General features: G+C 35.0%; 1 protein-coding gene across 4 annotated transcripts in view; it reads right to left on the bottom strand.

Moving 5' to 3' along the window:
- FAM193A (family with sequence similarity 193 member A) overlaps window positions 1-16,451 on the bottom strand; it is a 239,203-nt gene that overhangs the window by 82,898 nt on the left and 139,854 nt on the right. For all 4 annotated transcript variants that reach the window (XR_011969424.1, XM_072620044.1, XM_072620047.1 and 1 more), the window contains exons 4-6: window positions 9,125-9,288; window positions 8,042-8,209; window positions 367-601 (exon numbers count right to left, since the gene is read on the bottom strand). Coding sequence is in view for 3 of the 4 variants with exons in the window: in XM_072620044.1 (XP_072476145.1) it covers window positions 367-601; window positions 8,042-8,209; window positions 9,125-9,288 (567 nt within the window). In the remaining variant the exon portion in view is untranslated. The remainder of the gene's footprint in view (window positions 1-366; window positions 602-8,041; window positions 8,210-9,124; window positions 9,289-16,451) is intronic.

Below are 16,451 nucleotides of genomic sequence, written 5' to 3'. Positions count from 1 at the left end.
GTCCTTATTTCACACACTCATCATGTTTTATCCAAGTCTTGAGACCATCTGGCAACCAAAACTCCACTTTCATTAAACATTACTTGAACATTCACCCCTTATCTCTTCTATCAAGCAAATTTCAGAAGGAATACTAAAATTCAAAGAAAAAAAAAGATTGAGACTCAAAACACTAGCCAAAACAAATATATACTCTTACTTAGTTGAAAGAAACTGGTTTAAGTATTGTGTATGAATATGTACATAAACTAGATTTCTTTCTCCCTATCAAGTTTGCAAGTAGCAAGGAAATTCTGCTGCAAGAAAATATGAAAAGCATCCAAAGTTGTTTTACTTTAAGTTATTCATCAATTTTTTCAATCTTACCAGAGTGACAAGGAAAGAGCTGATTGTGCGTGCTGCCTGACAGAGTGCACTATATTCCTCAAGAAGAAGGGAGATGAACTGATGTGCCTGTGGTGGGCCTTGTATTGTTGATGTTGCTTTAACTTTAGATCCCAGAGACAAATGTCTGAGGAGTCGAACTTTCATTTCCAACACATACTCTCTTGCTTGTTGTTCCAATCGCTGATACAGCTGATAGGGGTCTCTTTCACAAAGCCTAAATATATATAAAAAATTGTGATTTATAACTAGTTAATGTGATTAACTTAGCTAACAACCAAAATAGTATAATCTACCACTTTTCCAAACTGCTTAAATAATGAGCACATTTACCTTTAAGATGTATATTTTCATTAACAATAATAATGTTATTACAGCAATAACTCACGTTTATATAGCTCTTACAGTAGATCCATGAGGAAGGCAGAAGAATAAGATATTATTGTTCCCTTTATACATATAAGGAAACTATCCAGGAGTAATAAATGACTAAGTCAAGACTTAAATGCAGGTTTACCAACTCAATTCAATTCAATATTCTACATTTGCCACTTTCTGGAATTTACCATGACTTCTGATGAAGGATGATATTCAACTTGAAAACTATCATGAAAACAATATTCTCTAGCCTCCCCAGCCTGAAAAGATAGAAAAAATGGACTATAATTTTGAAGAAGATATAAAATGAAATAAAAACTAAATTGAATTCTTTGTTGCAATGCATATTTAGTCATCACAGAGTGTGACACAGGGGACAGAGTACTCGACTTGGAGTCAGGAAGTTCTGAACTCAAACTTGACTTCAGATATCCTGTGTCTGTGATCCTGAGAACATCATTTAACTTAGTTTTTACACCTCTAAACTGGGAATAATAATTCTAATACTAATATTTACCCCCAGTTAGGGTGAGAATAAAACAAGATATTTGTTAACATGCTCTGCAAATCTTAAAGTGCTACATAAATGCTAGCTATTACCACTACTACTACACTACTCCTTTACCACCACCAACCTAGTCTTGAGGATAAGCAATAACACTAATAAAGAATAATGAATAGAAGGCAGGTGACAGGGCCAAGACGACAGAGAAACAGCATGGTCTTTCTAGAGCATTCCTGCCAAGTCCAGCCAAATACCTGTAAAAAATGGCCCTAAACAAATTCTTGAGCTGCAGAACCCACAGAATGATGGAGTGAAGCAAATCTCCAGCCCAAGATAGCCTGGAAGGTGGCTGGAAGTGTCTATAGCGCCACATTGGGAGCAGAGTGCAGTCCAGGAAAGGCCACGAGTGCACAGAGGAGACCTGAGCAGGCCTTGGAGAGACTGAATCTCTCACACTTGTGGCAATTTTCAGACTTCATGACCCCAAAATGCTGAGGATAAATTGGAAGGTCAGTCGGGAAAGCCTGTGGGACCAGTACAGGAGAGTGGAGTGGTCTAGCCCTAGCCCCAGGGCAGCAGAGTGGGGAGGGACAGCAGAACCCTCAGCAGCCACAGTAGCAGCAGGGGCAGCTGGCAGCCACTGTGTCTGGAGCTCTAGGCCTACAGATTGTAGGGGGATCAAGTGGCTAACACTACACTCCCCACCCCCACTGGAAGCAGAGAACTGCCTTAACAAAGAGCTCAGAAGTTAAGTAAATGGCTGGGGAAATGAGCAAAAACCAGAAAAAGAATCATACAGAATTTTACTTTGGTGACAAGGAAGACCAAAATATGCAAACAGAAGAAAATAAAGTCAGAACTCCTCCACCTAAAGCCTCCAAGAAAAATAGGAATTGATCTCAGGCCACGGAAGAGCTCAAAAAGGAATTTGAAAATCAAGTAAGAGAAGTAGGGCAAAAACTGGGAAGAAAAATGAAAGTGAAGCAAGAAAATCATAAAAAACAAGTCAACTTCTTGCTAAAGGAAACCCAAAAAAATGCTGAAGAAACTAGATTAACCCAAATGGCAAAAGAGATCCAAAAATCCAATGAGGAAAAGAATGCTCTAAAAAGGAGAATTGGCCAGGTGGAAAAGAAGATCCAAAAGTTCACTGAAGAAAATAATTCCTTAAAGATTAGAATGGAGCAGATGAAGGCTAATGACTTTATAAAAAATCAAGAAACTAAAAAACAAAACCAAAGGAATGAAAAATTAGCAGATAATGTGAAATATCTCATTGGGAAAACAACTGAACTGGAAAATAGATCCAGGAGAGACAATTTAAAAATTATGGAACCACCTGAAAGCCATGATCAAAAAAAGAGCCTAGACATCATCTTTCATGAAATTATCAAGGAAAACTGCCCTGATATTCTAGAACCAGAGGGCAAAATAAATATTGAAAGAATCCACCAATCACCTCCTGAAAGAGATGCCAAAAAAGAGAAACTCCTAGAAACATTGTGGCCAAATTCCAGAGCTCCCAGGTCAAGGAGAAAATGTTGCAAGCAGCTAGAAAGAAACAATTCAAGTATTGTGGAAATACAATCAGAATAACACAAGATATAGCAGCTTCTACATTAAGGGAACAAAGGGCGTGGAATAGGGTATTCCAGAAGTCAAAGGAACTAAGACTAAAACCAAGAATCACCTACCCAGCAAAACTGAGTATAATACTTCAGGGGGAAAAAATGGTCTTTCAATGAAATAGAGGACTTTCAAGCATTTTTGATGAAAAGACCAGAGCTGAAAAGAAAATCTGACCTTCAAACACAAGAAACAAGAGAAGCATGAAAAGGTAACCAGCAAAGAGAAGTCATAAGGGACTTACTAAAGTTGAACTATTTACATTCCTACATGGAAAGACAATATTTGTAACTCTTGAAACTTTTTTCAGTACTAGGGTAGTTGGAGGGATTATATACATATAGACAAAGGACACAGGGTGAGTTGAATAGGAAGGAATGATATCTAAAAAAATAAAATTAAGGGGTAAGAGAGAAATATATTGGGAGGAGAAAGGGATGGGGCAAATTATCTCTTATAAAAAAGGCAATAAAAAGCTTTTTCAATGGAGGAGGGAAGGGGGGAGGTGAGAGGGAAAAGTGAAGCTTACTCTCATCACATTTGGCTTAAGGAGGGAATAATATGCACACTCAATTTGGTATGAAAATCTATCTTACACTACAGGAAAGTAGGGGAGAAGAGGATAAGTAGGGTATGGGGAGGATGATAGAAGGGAGGGCAAATGGGAGGAGAAGGTAATTAGAAGTAAACACTTTTGGGGAGGGACAAGGTCAAAAGAGAGAAGAGAATAAATGGGGGACAGTACAGGATGGAGGGAAATATAGTTAGTCTTTCACAACATGACTTTTATGCAAGTCTTTTGTATAACTACACATGTATAACCTATATTGAATTGCTTGCCTTCTCAGTGGGGATGGGTGGGGAGGGAGGAAGGGAGAGAAGTTGGAACTTAAAGCTTTAGGAACAAATGTTAAGAATTGTTTTTACATGCAACTGTGAAATAAGAAACACAGATAATGGGGTATAGAACTCTATCTTGCCCTACAAGAAAATAGAGGAGATGGGGATAAGGGAAGGGAGGGCAGACTGGGGGGAAGGGGTAATCAGAATGCAGGGTATCTTGGGGTGGGGGAGGGGAGAGATGGGGAGAAAATTTGGAACTGAAAATCTTTTGGAAATGAATGCTGAAAACTAAAAATAAATAAATTGAAAAAAAGAATAATGAATAATTTAAAGAAGTTCATAGACACAAACTTTTTTTTAAATGATGCCAATGGCTTTTATGTTACAGAAATTTCTAGTCTTGTTTGGCATCTAAAGCTTTTCATAACCTGTCCCTTCCTACTTCTCCAGTCTTTTTACATTTTATTCCCCTCCAGGCACCCTCCAATTTAGCTGGTAGCTCCTCAAACACAAGATTCCATTTGACATTTCCCTGCTCTAGTGTTGGCTGTCTCGCTGCCCCTTCATAAACTCCCATTCCTGGATTACTTTTCCCCCTCATCTCCAGCCCTTAGTTTCTCTGGTTTCCTTCAAAACTCAACTCAAAGCCAACCTTCTACAAGGGGCCTTCTAGTGGTTATGCCTCCCCTTTCATAATATTTAGAATCTTTTTTATGTACCTAGTTAGTTACATGTAGCCTCCCCTCATTAGAATGTATTTTCCTTAAGGTCAGAGACTTTTTAAAAGCTTTATTTCTTTGTATCCCCAATATTTAGCTTAGTGCCTGGTATACAATACATGCTAAATAAATGCTCATTAACTTCCCTGGTAACAAAGAAAGTACAGTTCAGCAAAATCTACTGACACAGTAACCTATATCTGACAGTGCATGCAACATTTCTAAGCACAATCCTCCAGATGTTTATACTGAAAGAAGAAAAGTGAAATGCTGAGTACGAAGCAAAATGATGACATACATGTTCTTCACTTGATTCTCACTCCAAAAATCTCACATTTGTAAGATGGCGACCCTAGGATGTCAAACGTAATATTATCTGGGGCCTTAAGTTCATGGCAGTTCTTAGAAAGCCAAAAAAGCTCTGAGTATGACTAACAATGGACCAGGCTAGTTAGTGTGAAAGGCACAACACCAAATGGTTGGCTACCAGGTGACAAATGCTTAAGCCACAGAAAATTGTGAAAGTGCCAACTAAAATGTGAATAAATTGATATTACTGAACAGATAGTTTGGACAGAATGGAGAGAATCCAGAAAGTAGATTTTCTGAAAGTATATTGAAATACTTAAGTATGTATGTATGCGTAATGCCAAGTGGTTTCCATTTTCTGCTATTATAGTTTATTGGATGTCTCTAATCCCTCTATCCCTCAAATCTGTTCTCAAACTGACAGAAATGCTGACGTCTCTTTCTTCCCTTCCCAACCATGAACCAGTGTAGAGTTCAATTTGACACTGTTCTCTATTCCTGAGTCCCTTGCCCTCTTGTTCTATCACCATTCATAACTTGTCAAAATACAAGTCTGGGTAACTCCCATCATCTGCTCCATTGCTCCTCCCACTGATGCTGATTCTAGACTAAGGAAGTCCCACATCACAGCTGAATTCATTATGTTTGTGTTACCTAATTTCAACTGGGCCCACTCACTGCTCAAAACAATCTGTTTAACTTCCCCTACTACACTATGTACAGACATTGTTTCTCTTCTCAAGCCTACCAGGTCTCAAACCTTTTCCTACCTTCTCAACTAAGGACCTCATTTCAAATTTACCAAGAAAATTGAGGCCCTGCACCATGAGCTTTCTCTTTTCCCTTCCTCTTTATCTTAAAATCTGTTGACACCATCCTCCACTCTTAATAGGTCTCTGATCCTTTCCTCTACCACTTTCTTCTCAAAGATTGCTCCTTCCCGACCTATTCTTTCTGTCAAACGAGATGATAAAGTCAATGTGCAAATTTAAAAAGCTATAAAACTGCTAGCTAGGTTTTTGTTTCCCCTTATCAATTCTTTGCTTACTGTTTTCAATTATACTCACCATCCCCTATCCTGAAAATACTCATCAGACCCCACCACCTCCTTGGGCTTTTGTCCTCCAAAAGTCTTGGAAAAAGCTGTCTACATTCACTGCCTCCACTTCCTCTCTTCTCATTCAGTTCTTAACCCTTTACAACCTGGCTTCAAACTTCATCATTCAACTGAAACTGCTCTTTTTGAAGTTATTAATAATTTCTTGCCAAGTCTGATAGTCTTTTCTCAGTCTTTACCATTCTTGATCTCTCTGCATATACAACACTGCTGACTAGTTTATGATCCTGGATCATCATTCTTCTCTACATTTTAATTTGCTCCTAGATTTCTCCTACCTGTCTAACCATTTCTTCTCAGACTGTTTTAGTGGCTCATCACATTCATCCTACACCCCTCAATAATGGCTCCATCCCAAGACTGTCCAGAGTCTTCTTTTCTTTTCTCTGTTGTTGAAGTTCAATCGTTGCAGTTATGGTAGACTCTTCGAGACCCCACTTGCGGTTTTCTTAGCAAAGATACTGGAATGGTTTGCCATTTCCTTTTCCACCTCATTTTACAGATGATGAACTGCATCACAGTTAAGTGACTTGCCCAGGGTCACACAGCATTTGAGGTCAGATTTAAATTTTGAAAGATAAGTTGTCTTGACTTCAGGTCTGGTGTTGTATCCACTGTGCCACCTTGCTACCCTTTCTTCTCTCTATATTATCTCTTTTGGTGACCTTTTCAGCTTACATAGCATTACTTATTTTATGCAAATAACTCCCAGATCTTGATGTCCAGCCTTAGTCCCACCACCAAAGTTCCACTGACTAATTCAATGTGTATCTTTCATAGAAATTTTAAATGAACCATGTTCAAAACAATTCAATATTTTCTCCCTAAAACCTACTCCTCTGCTAAAATTCCCTATCTCTATCTAGGACACTATGATCCTTCCAGTCTATGTTCATAACCTCAGTACTGCCTTCAACTCTTCATTTACTCCTATATTGGATAACCAATCAGTCGGCTAATCTTGTCGTCCCTACCTCTGTAACACCTCTTCCATTCATTTCCTTATCACTATACAAACAGCTACAAACTTAATTTAGGCACTTATCACCTATTGTTTCAAAAATGGTCTCCATACCTCTAGTTCCTCCTCTCTTTAAATCCAACCCCTATAAAGCTGCCACAGTGATTTTCCTTAAGCACAGATTAGAACAAATTATTCCCCTACTCAGTGAACTCTAGTGACCCTCTAATCAACTATAGGATAAAATATAAACTCTTCTGTCTGTCTTCACTCTGGAGCCCAAGTGAGAGACTCATGATTTCCCTGGTTTCCTCCATGGGAAGTTTTTCCTAGTCTTCCCAGCTGTCAGTGGCATCTCCTCAGAGAATAAGTTTTCTTTATTTTGCATGTTTCATATATGTGCATGTCCCCTGTTCCTAATAATAATAATCTGAAATATTATTTATTAAGGGTTCTACTACCTAATACTATTTCTGCCTCTACATCATTATCTCTATTTTAATAAAAAATATTCATCATGTTAGGTTGCATAGTAGATAAAAGTAGTGAACTCATCATGCTTCACTTTTCTCCTTACAAAACTTTCTTTTCCTCTTCTAAACTACAGTTCGTGCTATATGAAGACTGAATGAAGGAACTATAATTGTTCAGAAGAGAAAAAAATTTTGGAGGGAGACAGGTGAGGCATAATAGCCTAATAAATTATGCATAATAGCATAATAAACATCATTTACCATAATTACATCATTTGATAGAGTTCCTTGCTTTCCAAAAAAGTGTTTGCTGAGACTAAATACACTATTCAAAATTCGTCTACCTATATATATGTACTTAGATATGTAAAAGTCCACATATGGATATTTTTGGTTTAAACAAAACTGTGCACATGTATGCCTTCAGTTGAATTTGTGTCTAAGACTTCTGAAATAGCTTTTTGGCAAAGTTTTTTGAAATAATAAATGTTCAATGCTAATACAAGTACAGAGGACTTACTACACGTAAGACGATGTGAAAAACGGACTAGCGCTAATAAATGACCAAGAATAGAGTGGTAATGGAGATAGCAGGTTCTTAGGCTGAATACCACATGAATTAGTTTATTTAGGTATAACCAAGGATGACAGAAGCCATTAAGATAACAGCTTGTTTTGTGGGACCAAAAAAAAAAAAAAAAAAAAAAGGAGGGTAAGAATACATACCTATCCACAAGCTCTTTCATGCCCTCTTTATCAGGAACTAGAGATTGGTCTTGGTCATCTGCCAAAGGGGTCCCAGCTTGACGATATATACATCGGACCATATATCGTACTTCTGACCAATAATTCTGAAGCTGCTGGGATTCTCGTTCAGTCTCTGCTGAAATTTCTCTGTTAAATATTAGAATCACACGAAACATATATTATATCATACTGACTAACACACTACCAGTAGCTCCTATGATACTGAAGGACAAGAGTGGGAAAATATATTTCATTAAAATGTTTTCTGTCACTTGAACCCAATGAAGCCCCAAAGTACAGAATCAGCTGCTTCTCTATTTGTTAAAAACCTTAATAATGACTTTGAAGAAAGGTTAAAAAATTCTGAGTTATGGAAAAAAGAAAATCAAGAGGCTACATATGAAGATTGTTAAGGACAGACATTTAATTTTTGCCTTTACACCTCCATTACTTGGTAAAGCATTTAACACATAATAAGTGCTTAATCAAATTGATGTGAATACATTAAAAATTATTACAAGTAGAAGGCCAGTGATCAACAGTTCTCTTCTGATATCATGGATAAAATTAGGAAATTTAACTCAACAAGGAAGAATAAGGAAATAAAAAAAATATTTCAAGAGGATACAAAACTATCTCAAGAAAGACTGTTGTAAGACTTCCTCATTCTCTGACCACTGTTTTTAACATTTTTAGCACCAATTAAAGGCTTAGTTTTTAAACTCTTTATAGGAAAAACTACATTTTATAAAGACTATGTCTTACATTTCTTGAATTACTTAATCACCACTAGGAAGACAGTAAGAGCTAAATAAATACTTGCCACCAGTATTTTAAAAACGGCTGTCAAAAATCCACCATTTATTATGTCCACTGATACATGTTTAGTATTGGCACCATCAGATATTTTAGTGAGGCAGAGAATGGTTTGCTTCCTATGAACCTAACATCATTTTATTTTCCAATGATGGATTATACATGAGTTTATCTCAGCGTTTTTTTTTAGCTGAAACCACTTCGTAGGAGATAAGCAACCAAAGAAAAATGACAAATGTTTCTCACCTTCGTTCATTACATGCCTCACAATTACATGCTATATCTGAAGGTGTGGAATTATTGAGATCTGCAGAGGGTACCGTCTGTGCTCCAACAGTAATTCTCCCTCCTACTGATTCTTGCTGTGATCCACTATTTCCAAGAGGGGTGTGCAAAAGGAAATCTTGATTCTAGATTTTAAAAACACACACAAATATAAGACATTCAGAAATCAAAGTAATCATTTTATAGTTACTAAAGAACACAATAACTAAAGAGAAAATAGTATTTTAAAACACTAAATTGAAAATGTAGCATTATGCTCTATCATTATCTAAGGATATGTTTGGCAACAAAAATTTTTCATTGCTTTTGAATTTCTAGAACCAATGCCATAGCCATAAAGACCCTTCATGATTTTTCCCCTTTTATGTACAAAAACCTCACAAACATCATCCCAGAAACTTATTTCTCATCTCTTGTTTTCTAAAGTGCAATCTTAAAGATTATCACCCTATGGGTACTTTAGAAGATGTTAAATGATGTTAAATTATATGGGGACAAAAAGCACACTATGAAGTAACCAAAAGTCAAACTATTTTAAAGCATTCTAAGTCTGCATATAATGAAAATGTCTAACCTTGAAGTACATGCCCCAAAACACAGATAATTAAAATATACAATAGTTGTAAAATAGACAAGATGATGCTTTCATCCTGATCTTTAATCATGCATTTAGTGATAAAATTCAGGAATAGTATTTGCTGTGTCTAACTAAGTCAAACTCAACAGAAGCTCCCAAACTTATCTGGCCTATTGCCCCCAATATTGATATTTGCCACTTTTCGAACCTTTGCTCTACAATATAGAGAACTATATTCAAGAACATAAAAACACAGTGTTATAAACAGAGAAAAAAATCCTAGCCTACAGTAAAAAGACTGCAATTATTCAGTGAGGACCAACTGAAATAAGGTAACAATTGTATAATGGCCCAAATCAGTATAAGTACATATATTCCTCCATAAATGTAAAACAGCACATGTGTAAGATAAGAGGAGGAGAATGATATATAGCTGGAGAAATTCATTTATACACTGTCAATCTTTTTCTTAGAGACCAAACCAAACAAATAGCTAAAATGGCGTTTCTTAGCCATGGTATTGTTCACATATTAATCCAAATCATAAAAGGCTCAGTAACAGCAAAGGTAAATATGGACATTTAAGTTCAATAAAGGTTATTTCCAAGGGATGTATAAAATGTCTTAAATGAAACTCAAAAGAAATACATTTTTCTACTAATACAGTCTCGATACCATTTTTCCCAGAAGAAACCACAGTGTTTCAGAACATTATAGAGTCTCTTCAGTGAAATTCTCAGTAATGAGAATTAAATTGGCGTAAACATTCATACTCAAAAAAATTCAGTGTCCATAGTATAAGAAAACAAAGTGGGGGCGGAGAGGAGGAGGAAGTGCAGAAGGGGGGGGGGGGAAGGAAGGAGGGAGGGAGGGAGAAAGAAAGAGAAAGAGAATTAAGTAAACCAGAAATGAAGAGAAAGAAATCATGTTGCATTGCATTTGGGGAATTATACGGTACATTTAATGATCGCAAACTATTCACTACGGCAAAAGCTTACAGGCTCAGAATACCTGCACTTCATGGAATGAACACAGAGGACCTAAAATTACCAGAGACTCTTTAGGAAGTGGAACTTCAGGCAAGACAGAAAGAACAGTGATTGTGAATAAGTAACTACAATACCTAAAAACAGTATCAAATATGCCAAATGAAAAAGAAAAAAGAAACTAAGACAAAAGAAACACGTAAACACAAAAAGCCCCTATTATTGCAATGAAATAGGATAAAGAAGGTGGAAAAAATAAGATTGTAACAATGACACTCTAGAAATGAGAACGATCACAGGCAAGAACTTCCAGAATTGTTTTGAATCACATTAGTAAGACAAAGAGATCTCAAACAATATAAAATTAGGAATATTATTACTTAATGAGGAATTCAAGACTAATGAAAACTGACACTGTAGAAGACTTCAGAATATCATTGAACTTAGTGGATTCTCAGAGGAAAATATGAAGAGAACAAAAACAAATGTAGTAATGGAAAAAACAAAGTAAAATAAAGAAATGACAAAATAAGAACACATTTCAAATTCCCACAAACTTTACAAAAGAACTCGTTTTAGAGCTAAAGCAAAATCTGAAAATTACTAGTTTCCTTAGAAAAATATCAACTAAGATAAAGTCTGAATATTGTATTTCTGGAAATCATTCAACAAAAGCAGGGTTTCTTGAACTTTTTCCACTTGTGACACCTTCAGAACTTCTCAAATTGTGGTTCCAATCCACACTTTAAGAAGCACTGAACAAAAGTACTTAGAAGCTTATACTGATAAAGAGGAACCCCAAGCTTAACTCACCTAGAAATGCAATGAAAAAAGCTCACAAACAAATATAAAGAAATAACTTATTCAAAACAGCACTAAATGAAAATAAGCAAGAAGAATAGAAAATGAAAAAAGGGTAGGAAACATGATACACAGGGGATCCTCATTATTTGAGTATTGATTATCTGAATCTTTTTCAGTAAGAGATTTGGAGACTATTTTTTGTTTTGATTTCTACTTCTGATTTTAATGATGTAAAGAACTCTAAACTAAGCAAATTTTTCTTACTACCAACGCACAACAACAATTCTACTGTAACTTATCTCAAGAGATACCTGGGGTGTTGAGAGGTCAAATGTTTTTTCCGAAGATCAAAGTCAATAGAGAGGGAAGGGAAAGGTCTGCCTGACTTTTAACTGGCTCTCTATACAATACCTCCTCATCAGAGGTTGCTTAGTAAAGTGAAAGCTGTCATAATTATAAAACATCTATGAATGTAATGACCACTTGTAAACATTAGTCAGCACACTACTCAATCATCCTTCTACACTTAACACCAATTTCTATTGTCTGTTACCACCACCAGCACAACCCTCCAACCCTGACAAAATCTCTGTCAGTTGGGCTTCAAAGCTGAATGATTCAAAAATTTAAAAATTAAGAAAGGCTCTTTGGGAAAAATGTATGTAACTTTTGAATATTTTTGCATAAATAAAATGTTATTGTTGGAAAAATCATATGACATCCCCCAAAACATTTGATTTACTTTGCTTTTTCTAATAGAGTATAATTGCAATTATAACCTAAATTTTCTTACATAAGGTAAAATAAGATATATTTTCTGATAGAATGTAAACATCTTGAGGGCAATGGCCTCTTCATGTTATTCTTTGTAACTTTAGTGTTGGTCACAGAAATGATATTTATTAAATATTTACACAATATATTCATAATATCTAGTTTCATTTTTCAAGATGAAGTCACAATCAAACTTATTTTTCACTATAAACTATGAAATGTTGTTCAACATTTCATGAGGACTCACTTAATTTTTATTAATTTTGTAGTTACTTTAAATGGAATTTCCCTCTTAGAATTTAAAAACTGCTCTATGAAAATGCAATTGATTTTTTGGTTTATTTTGTAACCTGTAACTTTAATGAAACTATTGTCTCAACACTGTTTAACTCAAGATGACAGCCTCTGAACTCACTCCTAACTGTACAATTACTGTCCAAGTTCTAAAGTTGTCTCTCACAAAAAATAATAATTCACAATTATAGAAGTGTGAAAGATTTACAAGTCATCTTTGTGTGACCAGGGGAAGTGAACTGTTAAACGATCAACTTACGTTCCAGCAAGAAATGACTGATGGGGAGAGAAAGGAAAATATGAAATGAACCACTATATCCTACCATAAAGTCTAGGTCTAATAATACTGGTACAGCCTAGTTATGACCACAATATATCTATCTCTTCGATTATTTATTTCTTCCTTTACTTTATGAGCACTGTGTTGTACTTAACTTTATTTGGTGTCTTACAGATTGACTACAGAGGTCACATTTGTAGTGTGAGAGAGGGGGATCTTTAATTCCAGCACTAAATTCAATGATCTTAAGATTGGAGCCAAAGGCTCAGCTGCTGCTAGCCACTTGAAACAAAATCCTTTTCCCTAGGAGGCAACCTGAGGTATTAGAGCACATACAGCCATAGTCAAGAAATCCTGAATTCAAATTAGACCACAGACAAATCATCTAACTTCCCCAAGCCTAAATTTTCTCATTTGTAAAAAAGGGACTGTAACAACACCAATATTAATGGCCTCACCAGACCACGAGGCTCAAATGGAAAGATATACATAAAGTGCTGTGTGAACTTTAAAACATTACATTAATGTTAGTTATTAATTTAGCCACGTTTATGGAAGTGAAATAGTTGACATTTATGGAACTTCTCAAAATTGGTAAGACATTTTACATTATATAAATGATCACAAAAGTGAATTTGCTTCCAATATTACTCATTACATTCACATAGCACATGATCACTTTAAAAGCTGTTTACAGACTTAAACTTATCTAACCCTAACAGAACCATCAGAGAAGGGAGTAAAGTATCTTCCTTAGGCATCTCACAAAAGAGAGCATAGAGGGAAATACAACTTATCCAAAGTTTCACAATGACTCAGTACTAAAACAGAAAAAGTCCCTATATACACAAAAACATATATAGTATCATTTTTCAGAGCTAGTAAAAAATGTGAAACAAAGTAGATACCAGTTGATTGGGAAATGGCTAAACAAACTGTGGAACACAAATGTAATGGAACATTATTACTATGCTAAAAGAAATGAAGAATATATTGAAAACAGTGAATAGAAATATCTTCATGAATTGATGAAGAGTGAAGACAACTCAAGAAAAAATATACATGACTACAATGTAAACATTAATAACCACAAAAAAGTGAATGCTGCAAAATTGTAAAGAACAAGTATGTCTTCCAAGAAGAGCTATGAGAAGATACACTCCCACTCCTTTGAAGAAGTGGGAGGTCCTTGAGTAAGATACATTACATACATTTGCAGACTTTTTCAATATTGTGATCATTCATGCTGAGTCCCTTTTTATTCCCGTGAAAATACTGTGAAAAATATTGTGATAACTCTCTGAGGATGGAAAGGGAAGGAAATAGAGGGAAATTATGATGCAAAAATCAAAATTAATAGAAATTTGACATTCTTTTTGTGCAAAAGTCTTTTAATTTTATGTAATTTAAACCTACTTGTCTTTGATGATCTATCTCCTTAATTTTTTGATTGCTTAGGGAACCAAAACATCTGAAAGGTACTTCGATCTTTTTTTGAAAATGATGTGATCTTTTATATTTTAGGTCACGCATGCACTGGGAGCTGCCTGTGGGTATTTGGTGTAAATTATTGATCTAAACCAAATTTCTGCTGAACTATCACCTACTTTTTAAGGCAATTTGCGATAAATGGGGAATTGTAATCTGAGGGGCTTGTGTGCATGATTTTGCTGAAAACTAAATTGCTGTGTCCAAAAATTTGCTGCTGTGTCTGGCTTACCTACTATGTCCTAATCATCAGAATTAATAAACATTTATTAAGCATCTACTATCTGCCAGGCACTATGCTAAGCATTGGGGATACAATAAAAGGCAAAAAGATATCCCTATCCTCAAAGAGCTCACAATCTAACAATCACAATAATAATGTCATTACTTTTATCACTTTTTAAACTAGTAGCAATTAGTTTTGATATCTAATGTATTATAATATAATCTGTGAACAAATAACACTTTTATTCCTTCACTCTTCATTTTCTAATCTTATTTTCCTGAAGACTGAAGATATTGTTTTTCCAAATGAATTCCAGCATTTTGCCTAATTCAATATGATAACTATCCTTGATACTTCTAGGATTTCACTAATCAGATAATTTAGGTAGAGTATTCAGCTTTAAAGTTAGTGAATCATAATCATGAAAAATGGTTTGCCACTCTTTTAAGGCTTCATTTGTTTCTGTAACAAGTATTGCAAAGCTGTAAGTCTGGCTAGGTTAACTTCTAGGCATTTTTGCATTTATACTTTTTAAAACAGAATTTCTTAATCATTTCTCTTTCCCCTCGGTTTTTTCATTTCAAGATATTTTTCTTGGGCTTTAATTACTCACCCACTTGTAAGCAAACAATTCTGAAGACTTTTATTTGTAAAATTTACAATGGTCATCTTAAGGGATCCCTAAGTTTTCCCTTTTGAAACCAATCTAGAATAATTAAATCTAATCTATCAATTTAGTGGTACATGCATTTTACTATAACACACACACATATACAACCAAATGAATTCTGCCTTTGCCTTTGCTCCAATCTATCTGTTCCTATAATTACGCATCAAGACAAAAAAGTACATGGTACAATGGTAAACTATATCACCACTACTGGGACTTTATTATAAAACATAAAAGTGAGGGCATTTTCAGTTACCAACCTCTTCTTTTTCTAATTTTTAAAAATAAAAATGTCAATGTCAATACACAAAACATGAAAATCAGTCACTGGAAAAATGCAATGCAGAATATGTGTCTTTTGTCAAATGTGTCTTTTATTTCCTGTAAACTTAAATGTGTAAGTGATGAGCATTTTCTATTTCCCTAATAACAAGTACTCAGTTTCAACCCTCCCTTTGAGATTTTGTGAGTTAACATTTTATGAGTTATCTGCTCAACTGCCTGCTCATTTGAAAAAATTAAATTTATTTCTATAAGCATTTATTATGGTTCCCTCCTAAAGTGTTCTCCACTAACCACTGAAAGAGAAAACTAAACTCCTTACTAATAAACATACATAGTCCAAACAAAACAAATTTCAATATTTTCTATTTCCAAAAATGTATGTACAGTACTGAAAACTGATTTAGATACAGGCTCAAATTAGCCATATACAATCAATATTTCTCTAATTATTTAGGTCTGTATTTCTGCAAAATGCTTAACAGTTGGATTCACAGTTCTTTGAATTTTTCTTTCTAGGTTTTCGGGCTGGGATTTTGATGGTTAACACACAGAAATGTATATGAGTCGTATGGAGTTATTTTATATTGTAGAACTTTGCCAAATTTGTTATTTCAACTATTTCTTTAGCATGTTCTTTGGAGTTTTCTAAAAATAATCAAATCACCTTTAATAGTTATTAATTTTGTTCCCTCCTTATTTAAGCTTATTCCCTCAATTTCTTTTTCTTCTCTTATTTTTATAGTCAGCATTTCCGGCACTATGTTAAATACCAGTGATGTTAATGGGTATTCTTGCTTCATTCTAGATCATATTAGAAAGGCTCTTTTTTCCATTAAATGTTTGCTCTGGATTTTAGATAGGCATTTCTTATCATAAGTAAAGGCCAATTATTCCTATGTTTTCT

This window comes from Notamacropus eugenii, chromosome 6 (genome assembly GCF_028372415.1).
Source record: "Notamacropus eugenii isolate mMacEug1 chromosome 6, mMacEug1.pri_v2, whole genome shotgun sequence".
Classification (NCBI taxonomy): domain Eukaryota; kingdom Metazoa; phylum Chordata; class Mammalia; order Diprotodontia; family Macropodidae; genus Notamacropus; species Notamacropus eugenii.
This window is presented reverse-complemented; position numbering and strand designations above follow the sequence as displayed.